Genomic DNA, 12,017 nt, shown 5'->3' with positions numbered 1-12,017 from the left:
TTTACAATTAGAGTTTTTCTTACACATAAAAACTGAAAACAGTGGCATTAAAAGTTTGTGCTTGAAGAGATGACAAAATGAAAACAGCTTAAGTGCAAACATTTTTTTTCTATCTTTTACATCACTGGAAGACATGTTTATATGATATATAAGTGTAATTCTTACTGAAAAGAAGGTGGATTGCCTGTTTTACTTTGTTTACACTGGCCTCTTGTAAAGGATGTGGTAAAAACCGGACATAAAGGTTGTTGGTTTGAGGGTAGAAAAGGCAGAGGACGGGACGAAATGGATACAGGATGTTTCGCTGTGGCGACCCCGAAAGGGAAAACCCGGAACAGATGATGAAGAAGAAGAAAATAACACTGCCCTCTTGAGGCAATAAAGCGAAAGTGACTCGGTTAATTCTGCTGGGATTAAATAGTCTTCAGTCAACAACTAACTAAAAGTTATTTGTCCGAGAACAAAATGGATATATTTATGTTTAATGATAAAGTAGGGGAACGAACTTATGTATTTTTGGCCATACAAAATTATTGCTAAAGGGTTTTTTGGAAATAAAAGTAACTTCATCTGTCTAGTCAGACATTTATGGAAAGCAAAAGTGAATGAATCTAGAGAATTTCTTATAACATTGTGGCATTTCTCTGCTAATCAGATAAAATACAACAGAAAACAATATGCTGCAGTGCATGCTTCATGAGATTATTCATGCTTTACATGTATTCTTTATTCATGAGTAACAGTGTGTGACTTTGTCAAAAGGATACATCATTCAAGAAAAATACAATAAAAACACAGATATTTGCTTTATTCTCCTCCAAAGTCCTTACGTTTTGTCTCCGCCTTCATTTTTTCCTTCCTGATAGATATAAACATTCTTAATATTTTTCCCTGCATTAATAATTTGTAATATCTTATCTAAAATCATAACTGTATACAAGTAAAACTTTCTTAAAACTGAGACTAAAATGGTAAAAAAAAAAAAAGAAAAAAAGAAAGGAACATACAAAGACAAAACAATATAGGTGTAAATGCTATTCATGATAATGATTTTTTTTCTCCCCTTCGTCTTTAACTATACTCAGCAATTTTGTTCAAGCATGGCACCAGCTTACACTTTTGCACACATGCAAAAACTTGGTTTAGAAAACCAGGTGGTCTGACAAGCGATGCAGTTTAACACGCATCACTTTTGACACTGTGGTCCGAGGTGTTGAGCGACTCAGTCGGCTTTGCAAGCTGCACCGTCACAGTCTCATCCTCAGCTTCAGCCTCGACATGCTCCTCATCCACATCAGAGCTGGCGGTCTCAGCGTAGACACGCGTCTGCTCAACTGTGATGTCAGCGGACTTGGTCTGTTTAAAAGATCAACATGACGGATGGATCAGACGGCAGTTCGTCAATAAATGTGTGACACAGAATGAAAATGTTCTTGAATCCTTCAGAAATAAAAATGTGTAAGTTAAATTGGTGGAAAGGTACAGTTTGTATCAGAGGATGTCATTTCTGGTTAAACACACCGAGTTGTGGTTTTGCTCATCAGGTGGGATGAACAACAAAAACACCAATTTTGAGCATTGAGGCAGGGATAAAAGCCACAAAAACATTAGAAGCAAAACAGCGGGAGAAAGCTGTAAACAGTTCTAAATTAAAAATGCAAAATTGAACTAATTAAGAGAAACTGGAATGCCCAAATTTATAAAACAAACAAAAAAATGTGTTAAAGGTTATGACATAAAAATCCATACTGGATGTTATTTTTGGCATTTTGTACTAAAATTGGTGTAACTTCTAATGCTTCTTCAAAACCTCTAAATGCTCATTGAACTGGTCATTTCTGTCACTCTGTCACAGTTATGCTGGTGGATTCTTACTTACACGTGAATACTTTTAAAGAAATGGACATGTAGAATTCTGACAAATCTTTTTTAAACACAATTTAGTATTGTCCCTGCACCATTGCACTGTTGTAATAACACGGATATCGAAGGCTACATTCACACACAGAGACAGACACATAAAGTTGCAATTCAAAAGCAATTAAAAGTACCCTGCGCTTGATCCAAATGATGAAGCTCAATATGATGCCAAGGAAGAGGACTGCAGCAGGGACAGCATACACCAACGGCACATGCATGGGCATGTTCATGGTTGGTTCATCAGCGCCCTGCACCGCTTCTGCTCTGGCATAACTGTTTTCTTAAAATTTAGACAGAGAGGTTAGAAATCTGCTTTTAGTGTGAAGTTAACAATAAATGCATACATCTTGGTTTGGATTCAGAAAAAAAAAAACGCTAGAAAACTCAGAAGTAATCACTTTCTGCTTTCAGTTTAAATATGTGTACATCTTTTAAAAGCATATTTACATCACTGCCAGATCAGAGTCACAGTTGGAGTTCCTCCTCGCTACAGTCTTTGCGTATTCATTTAATTCTACGTTTTGTGCAAAACATTCTTGTGCTAAATGCAGCAGTAGTTTATAAGAAAAATATTCTCACCTTTTACCACAACGATCACGGATCCGCCACCTTTTATCATTTCTCTGGTGTTTGATGTGTCTTGCAAATACAGACACCAGTATGCTCCTGTGTCGTCGACACTCAGGTTTTTAAGAAGAAAATCTATGTTTGGGTATGTTCCATTAAACTGAACTCTGTCAATCATATTTTTAACCTCATCCAATTTAATTTCGGAAAAATGCATTAATCTTTTCTGATTTTTTCTCAATTTGAGTTTGTTATTTATTTGAGCAATATCCATGTCCTCCCGGAGGCCCCTTTTAAAATGCAGAGAAATATGCTTGCTTGTGCCGGATCTACACTGGATTGTGACGGATTCTCCGACTTCTCTCCAAACCACTTCTTTCATCTCTGAATATGAAAACAAAACATCTCATAAGACAGTCACGAGGCTTCAGCAACATCTGACAAAATTGTTTTTAGACCAAATAAACATAATGGTGGTTTGCCATTACATCCTTCTCAGGCTTACCTGCTGCATAGCACAGACAAAGAATGCCACAGATCTTCACCCAGACTGCAGACATGCTGACGTCTACCTTAGAGAAGGCTCTCTCTAGTTATGACGCTCTAGTTGGACATCTGCTCTTGTTTTCACCACATTGTGTACACTCACATGTTGCAGGAAGACGTGACGAATACAGATGCCGTTTTGTCACTTCAAGCGAGCAGCAGAGTTAGAAGTCGCACATTTCCAAGAACTCCTGCTGTGCAAACTAAAATGCAACCAAAATAAATGCATGACAGTGGTGCACTGAGAACGTAGAAGAGAAATAAAAATCAATAAGTGTAGGGAATAGAAATAGCTAAACAACATACAGTATGTAAGATTGGAAAAATTAATAAAGTTTATGTCAATATATTTTAAAAGCCGGTCCATGAAATGTGTCTTTAAAATGTTTAAAATGTTGCATCTTCTGTACAGATCTAATATTTAGAGGCAGGTTATTCCAGAGTCTGGGGCCTGTGACGGAGAAGACTCAGTCATCTTGAGATTTAAGTTCTGACCTTATTGAATAACATCGACTTTACCACTGAATGATTTAATAGGAAAAAACTGACATTTTAAATTGGATCCTGCAGGTCACTGTAGAGACTCCAACACTGGGGTTTATATGGTCCTTCTGTTTTGTACCAGTCAGCAGAGAAGCAGCTGCATTTTGGAGCAACATAGAACTGGTCCAAACGAAAATACAGAACGGTGCAGTTGTCCGTTGTCTGAGAGTGATGGACAAATGAAAAACATGTTGAAAGACCCAAGCGCAGTATGGTATTGTCTAAAAATTATGCCATTGTAACTAAGACAAGCTATTTTTGAGCTGACAGGACCCACATTCACACAAAACCTCCTTCCAGATAAGGAGGACCAACACCAGAGAAGAACAGACTCTGAAGGCCAACACATGATTCCAGTGGTGATATAATGGTTGATTACATCAAAGTCTGTCTTCAGGTCCAACAACAAGACAGCAGCAGAGCTCCCAGAATTCAGAGTAAAAGAAAATCATGAAAAATCTTTAAACCTGAAGTCTAAAACATGATGGGTCCCAGCGTGTAACGATGGAAATATTAATTAATATCTGGATAAAAGGCTCAATATCATGCAGTGAGATCATCTTAAGTGATTAATAATGTTACAAACAAAGCTCAAACTTCTCCAATTCTTCTAACAAACCTCCAACAAAATGCAATACTGGTTTAAAGTTTTAGAGTTTTTCAAGTTCTTATTAAAACTATGCAGTTTAATGTCTCACTCTGAAATGAAAGCACAGTACAAATAAGTAATTGGACCTAACAAAAAGATATCATGGAATCAATTTGTAGATCAAAATGTATTTAAAGTAACCACCTTTGGCAGATGTGACAGCTGAACACACTTGTGGCATTAGTTCTACAATACATATCAAACACTCTTCAGAAGGTTCTTCCCATAATTTGTAGGTTGATTTGTTTTCACTCTTCATCCCCAACTGACTCAAGGGGATTTTAGTCCATGTCTTCAAACTTAACATCTAGTTGTTTTCATTTTCTTGATAGATGAATCACTGACCCTCAATGTCGGAGGGCATTGTACGCTGCTGCAGAATGCTGTGGTGGCAGTTTTGTTTCAAGATGCCTCTAACTATGTACAATTCACCAACCCTGGACAAAGATTTAAAATTTGGATTCATCAGTCCATAACGCCTACTTCTCTTCAGTTGTCCAACAACTGTGTTTCATGGCACAGACGAGTGTTTATGTCTCATTTTGACATCTTAGAAACGACTTTCTCTCAGCAACTCGTGCTGTCAAACCTGCAGCTTGAAATCTGTTGTACTGAGAGCTGCTTGTCACGCAAGCTGCTAACTCTCAGAAATGTGTTTGATTTATGAGTGGTTTTTAGTCTGCCAGACCTCTTCCTGTCAGACTTTGTCACAGTTTCTGAGTGCCTTTTGATGGTGAAAGAAACTGTACTCACCGTTGCTTTAAGTGCAATTTCCGAATTAAAGACTTATAGTTTTGAGTTTTGTGATGGTCTGTCTCTCTGCCACTGTTTAGAAAAAAAAAATTAACTATACTTGTAGCAGTACACTACTTTGTGCAATGTCCATGTGGGTATAGTGCAACATTGCGTTCCAACACTGATTCTATGAAGACACATGTGGTTGTAAGTATTCCAGAAAAACTGGAAGACCTACAGGACTGAGTTGCACCAGCTTTCAATCTTTGATCAACCTCCATTGCTGCAGAGCAGAAGTTGCTTACCTCTGAGAGTCTAACACTTACCTTTGTACCATTTCAAACTAACCTGTGAACTCGAACATCTTGAATTGGAATAAAAACTTTAAACTCTTAACTTTTAGTGTATGTTGAAATTCCTACTTGTAACGTTGCATAATTTTCTGCCTTATTGATCTTCTAAAGGGGGCTTAAGAAACAATGAAGCTTTAAGTCTGCACAAAATAATCCTATCATGACCGGTGAGGATCTGCTATGTGTGTGTACATAATTTTTGAATGGATGTCATATCAAAGATACATTTGTAAGCAGCTTCTACACCTTTGATAAGTTTGTGCTTTTAAATAAATAAGATCCAAAATCTGCTTTTCCTTAAACTTTTTTTTAATGATCTTAGACTGATTAATTTTATCAGGTTATTATCTATTTTGTAATTTCTTGTTATGGGATCATGATCCGTTTTTCTCTTTACATTTTCTTTTTATCCTGGCGGAAGAACGTCAAATGCGTGGAGTTTCCAGAAATTGGAAGCCCTGCGCTTTGCTGCATTGATACTGCCCTCTTGTGGCGGCTCAGCAAATTTGCATCGATAGCAGATATTTATTAAGGCTTTGACGTCCTTCTCAGAAAAAGAAACAAACAAACAAAAAGTTATTTCTCACCAAAATACCAAGTTTAAATAGGTCTACATCATCAAACATCATGTTGGAACTGTGAAATAAGTCATTATAGAGCAACAATTGTGCTTTATACAGACCTCAAACAGGCTAAATTACATGAAAAACAATCAAAAATGAACATGTGCAAAACATTTATGAATGAAAAGTAACAGCACAGTTACAACTGGATCACAGAATAAGTACCGAAAGAAATTATATACAAAAGTTGAACTATTGACAGTGTGTGATGAGAGAGTATATGTGCAGCTATGCAGGAGGCGGGTTGAGCTCTGAGTAAAACGGTTTAATGTAAAAATAAAAATAAAAATAAATGAATGTTTCCCCTGATTGGTCCAGCTGGTTCTTGTGTCACTTTACATCTCAGTATTTATACTTTGGAGTTTAATTTTGTTTCAATGTCTGATTTCCATTTGGCTCCATTACCTGTTTCTCCATTCTTTTGCTCATTGTTTTTTTTTTTTTTTTTGCTTATTTGCTTTTTGGTGGTTATTTGTTGTGGCTCTGCAAAACAAAAAAGACAGGATTAGACAAAAAACAAACATATGCAGGAATATGAGGCAGAACAGGGATCCTGCTGCCACCTGCTGACTGTAGGATGTAATTGTAAATAAAAAAAAACGTGAAACTATTTTTAAAGAACCATAATGACGACTAAGGAATGAGATCTCAAAATAATCACAGTTTTCACTGATGTATTAGAAACATTTGCAGAATTTAAGGAATAACTCATCTGACCCTAACTGTATTTAATTATATGCGGTACATCCACAGGCGCAACCAAAGGCACCTATTCTCTCAAAAGAGAAAAGAAAAAAACATCAACATACCTTGTACATGATCAAAGTGCTAAAACCGAGCATGAGGCCAATCAGAACAATGACGGTGATGCGAACATAAACCACAACCAAAGTAAGACTTGATGCATCACATTTTGGCACTTCCATAATGGTTGTTGTTGTTGATTCACAACTATTTCCTTGAAATTACAAACATAATGTTGTTATTTTTCATGCAGGAAGTTGTATGTTTTTATTTTTGAAATGTTATATTTAAAAAAAAAAATCTTGTCATTTAAAATATTTTGCATGCTTAAGTTCAGAAATCTATCATTTAAGTTAAACTTTTTTAATTCAGTCACATCATTATTTGGAAACCTTAATAATACATCCTGTGTATATTGATGGATGTTGCTGTGCATTGTAGAAATCTGCTGCACAAAGTAAAATACTGTCCAGCCGAACATATTCATTGAGTTAAATTCAGTTTGTAGAATAATTTACTCACCGGTCACCATTAGAAGAACAGATCCATAACCCTTTGTGACCAGTTGACGGTAACTGTCATCTAGTTTTGAATACACACACCAGTACGGCCCTGAGTCACTTACATTCAAGTTTTCAATCACAATATCCACACTTGGGAATGTTCCATTTGTTTGAACTCTTCCTGCAATTCTTTTATGAAAATGTCTTTTTCTGGAGGCTCTGTTGATAAAGGCAACCTCAGTTTCCTCGTTATGTCCCATTTTCAATACCAGAAAATCTTGATCAGTATTAATTCTGCACCGGATCGTAACGGATTGTCCCGTCTCTCTCCAAATCACTTCTTTTGTTTCTAGGCAAAAGAACATAAAAGACAGAGCACACCATACAAGATTGTTAAATAGCAACAAAAAATTTGCTAAACGATTACATTTGCTTTGAAACATACCTCTGTCCATAATAGGGCACAATTCTGTTTCAGCCTTACCTGTTGGGTACCAGAGACACAGAAAGATGGAGACCTTCAGCCAGGAAGAATACATGCTGACCATTACTGTTGACGTAGTTCAACCCAATGCTCACACCTCAGTCTGAATGTGCTTTTGTTTTTAACCACAGTGTACACTGAACATGACAGCTAACTGGTGCACATGATGTCTTTGGCCACATATAGTGGCGAACTGTGCTTTTCACAGGGAAGCTTTCTGCACGTGCAAATGCTGACTTTTCAAGCTCTGACCCTTCACCTCTCAAAACCTGCTTCCCTTAGAAAGGACATAGCATATTTAATTGTGTAGCTAAATGAAAATGTGTGTATGTCATGGCGAGCATGTCTTTTCAACTCTAGAGGGGGAAGCGTAAGTAGGCTACCTCTTTTAGATATATCCATCTTCTACAATATGAATACAGTTCATGGCAGATAAATACAATTACACTCAATACAGTGGTTTTATTTTTCAAAATTAAATCACCTGATCAGTTTTTGCATATATTTTGCGCTAAAAACAAATGTGGTCTGACGGGCTAATGCTAACCACAGAGTCAGCGGCAAGATCTGAGACAAACAGAGCACAACCACACGGCCAGTCTGATGTTTCCATTTAAAGTTTCACCCAAAGCACTTTGAGATTATTTCATTTAAACAAAATTATCAAGGAATCACACTTAGTTATTTAAATTTGTGCTTAGCATCTACCTTTCAGTCCTTTTTAAATGCCCCCTTTTGAGAAATTTTGCTGTGATGCAGTGTCTTTCTAAGGCTGTTGAACAAAGTTATGCCCAGCAAAATGTAATAACTGAGCTTAGATGCAGGTGGTTTAATTTACAAAAAAAAAAGACTCTCACCTGTCACAAACAGCAGCACAGATCCGTCACCTTTTGTTAGTTCTTGATTAAATGTTTCGCTCGTTTTTGAATACACACACCAGTACGATCCTGTGTCATTTTCATTCAAGTTTTTAATGATGATATCCACACTGGGAAATGCTCCATAGGTCTGAACTCTTTCTGTCATTCCTTGAAGAGCAACTCTTCTTTCTGTGGCTTTGTCTACACCAACAATGTCAGTCTCCTCATTGGCAGTCTTCTTTTTTAAATTCAGAAAATCTTGATCAGACTCGGTTCTGCACTGGATTGTAATGGATTGTCCAACTTTTTTCCAAACCTCTCCTTTCATCTCTACACAGCAAAAGCAAAAAAAAAAAAATCGTTTCATATCCTATTTATTTCATCATATACCTACATCAGACAGTTTAAAATATTGACGAGATCAGTTTGTTGTCGTTCATTATCGCATCTGTCTTAGCGTTACCTGCTGCGCAGCAGAGACAAAGGAAGGTGAAGATCCTCGTCCAGGCATCAGACATCGTGACAACTGCTGTGCACAAGGTCAACTCAAATTCTTGTGCTGGAGTCAGAAACATGCTCTAATTTAACCTCAGCGGCAAACAGGAACTCATGGTTGCTTGTATTTGTGGTAACACAAATACAGAGCTCTGAAAAAGTATTTTCACTCTTACAGATCTCTTTTTCCTTCACACACCTAAATTAAACGTTACATGTTTTCAGATCATAGTAATTGTATTATAAGACTAAATTCATTTGGTAAATGAAAACAAAGTGTGGTTTCATTTACTTGGGTGGGGGGAAGCTAAGTAATAAGAAAGTGAAAAACCCCTTTATTAAATTCTAAGTTAATTGTGATTACCCACATTCTTTTGGAAGCTGACAAAATTTTACAAGCCACATTTAAGCCTGACTTGCAAAACCAAAACCAAATTGGGTAACACTTTATTTGAAGGGGGTTGAATAAGACTGTCATGACACTTTCATAAGCCTTCATAAATATTTATGCCTGTTGTCATAAAGCGTCATTCGGTAAATTATGACACTTTTAATACAAAGTTGACATTATTCAAAATGTCGTTGTTATGACAACTTGCAATTAACCAGGAAATCATTACTGTTTAAACTTTACCTTTAATAACATAAAGTTACCTAATTTTTAAAGTGCAATCAGTAATACTTTTATATCAAATTTATATCAGTAATGATTTCTTGGTTAATGTCAAGTTGTCATAAAGACATTTTGAATAATGTCAACTTTGTATTAAAAGTGTCATAATTTACAGAATGACGCTTTATGACAACAGTCATAAATATTCATGAAGACTTATTCATGTTCATGACAGGTGTTATGTCATGTTTATGAAAGTGTCATGACAGTCTTATGCAACCCCCTTCAAATAAAGTGTTACCCAAAAATCATAGAACATCTAAAATATAATTAAGTAGGGTTCATCAGCCTTATAACAAACAAAAATCAGACATCAATTACAGAGCCATTTCTAAGGCTTTGGGGCTGTAGTGAGTCCCAGAGAGAGTCATCATCCACAAATGGATGAAGCATTGCTGAAGCTTCATGGGAGTGGCGAGCCGACTACAATGACTTCAAAAGTGCATTGCTGACTCATTTAAGAGGTCACAAAAGGACTCCAGACCTCACTTGCTTTTAAATAAGGTCAGTATTCCAGATTCAACAATGAGGAAAAACACTGGATGAAGAGGGTATTCATGTGGTGTTTGACAGTGTAAAAGTGTAAACTAACAATGACTGAAAAGAACACAAAGAAATGTCCCATTTTCTAAAAAAGGAACCAAAACATTGATGATCTCAAAGACTTTTAGACTCAGCTTTTGAAGTGGCTAAATCAAAGTCCGGACATGAAACCCAGCTGAGGTGCTGCAACGTGAAGTTAAACAGGTCGATCTGTTTAACTTCATATCTGTAAGGTGTAAAGCTAAAATTACCCCATAATAATGTACAAGACCTATTTTCAATTCTCAGAAAACACTTGAGTTGTCTCTTGGATGTTTACTATTTACTTTTAGTTGAGTAAAAATTTGTTGAAGTAGTGCTACTTTTGCTTGAGTTCAGTGTTTGGATACTCTCCTGTGGTTGGGGCCCCATCCAACCCCATCCAACCAAGCCAACTGGCTCTGTTTGCAATCAAAGGTGCGTTTGTATCGCCCTCTTGTGGTAGCAGAGAAGAAAATGGTCTCACGCCATTATTGACACCTTCATTTTGTAGATTCACAAAGCCAAAACAAAGTGAAAAGATTTTACTTTGTACTGTCACTGACTTTCAAAGTAGTGATCTCATTTTTAAAATCATCTTCTTGTCTAACATTACAGTTTGAAGCGTGTACTACTCACACACATTATGTCGCTCTGCATTTTACATAGTTGACAAAGACAGAATCCCAATCATGTGCTTACTGCTGTGAAACCTAATTGGTACAGAGTCGTACACAACATGAACAAAATATTTTAATGGTACACAATTTCATGAAGACAACAATAGTTTATAAGGTTCCCTTGGTCCTAAGGGAACTACACAATCAATCAGTCAATAACTGCAGTATATGTGTGTCTTGTTTCCCCCCAGAGGAGAAGCATAAACAAAAGGTCCCAGTTTATCTCATCATTCATTTCACCACCAGTGCCCTTCCTCCAGTCTCTTCCAGTTTACGAGGTGAAATATAAGCCACAGGGGATAGCGTACCGCAAGGAGCTTTTACGTCCCTTTGTTGCTCCAGAAACAGTCCCATCCATTTACCAGCCGGCGCTTCCTGTTTTACGTCCCGATGTGGGAGGAGTATAGTTCTGAGTCTGCCAGACCAGGATGACTCCCGGTGTTGCTCACAAAGAGGCCAGGAAATCACCAAAAAACAGGACAAGAATGATCAATCTCACTGTTTTTTGGGGGGGGGATTTATGACCAACAGTTATTCTGCAGGCCTTCTGAATAAACCTCCTAGTTGCAGAGTCAGTGCACATGACTAACTGGTGGTATCGATTGACAGACTGTTTGCACATCACTCAGAGATGACTCACCTCATTTCCCCACTCGACTTCCCGTGCTCACGCCTCCTCTTCCTCCTCGGAGACCTCCGGTTGGCCTCATCTGGACTACACACGGACTAATGGAACCGTCGATCAATTAAAAACAGCAGACGAGCGAGGCTGCTTAAACACATGTCACACACACGCGGCGGATAAATAACTCGGGGTTGTGCCGGCTATGGGGAGAGGAAAATGGTAATCCCCCATCTTTGCGGAAAGATTAGTCGGATAATCAAAGCAGATAGACAACAGAGTCTGGCTCCAAACTGATTAGCTGCTGGCCAGAACAAAAGAGCAAAGCTTAACGTTAACAGTTTATTCGGAAAGTATTTACACCCGTTTTGTGACGCACAAGCGTCACTGCAACAGCAATTTAGATTTAATTTAGGGATCACAAAGTAGAAGGGGTCTGAAATCAATTTTTTTTTTCTC

At 37.3% G+C, this 12,017-nt stretch overlaps 1 protein-coding gene and 1 long non-coding RNA gene across 2 annotated transcripts; both read right to left on the bottom strand.

Moving 5' to 3' along the window:
• Positions 1 to 693: 693 nt before the first annotated feature.
• Positions 694 to 3,232, bottom strand: LOC106941741 (uncharacterized). Its single transcript, XM_015024856.1, has 4 exons — positions 2,993 to 3,232; positions 2,500 to 2,871; positions 2,052 to 2,200; positions 694 to 1,356 (listed from the first exon to the last, which is right to left on the bottom strand). Exons 1-4 carry the CDS (start codon positions 3,045 to 3,047, stop codon positions 1,177 to 1,179), a joined length of 756 nt encoding a protein of 251 aa, XP_014880342.1. The 5' UTR covers positions 3,048 to 3,232; the 3' UTR covers positions 694 to 1,176.
• Positions 3,233 to 6,400: 3,168 nt separating this feature from the next.
• On the bottom strand, positions 6,401 to 7,643 carry LOC106941743 (uncharacterized). The gene is made up of 3 exons (XR_001423447.1): positions 7,203 to 7,643; positions 6,746 to 6,894; positions 6,401 to 6,419 (listed from the first exon to the last, which is right to left on the bottom strand). It is a non-coding gene; the product is annotated as an uncharacterized LOC106941743 (long non-coding RNA).
• Positions 7,644 to 12,017: the final 4,374 nt, after the last annotated feature.

Source organism: Poecilia latipinna, unplaced genomic scaffold, assembly GCF_001443285.1.
Source record: "Poecilia latipinna isolate Pla-1442-1.1 unplaced genomic scaffold, P_latipinna-1.0 Scaffold3836, whole genome shotgun sequence".
Classification (NCBI taxonomy): Eukaryota; Metazoa; Chordata; class Actinopteri; order Cyprinodontiformes; family Poeciliidae; genus Poecilia; species Poecilia latipinna.
The sequence above is the reverse complement of the archived record's forward strand: the minus strand, read 5'-3'. Positions and strand labels throughout refer to the sequence as shown.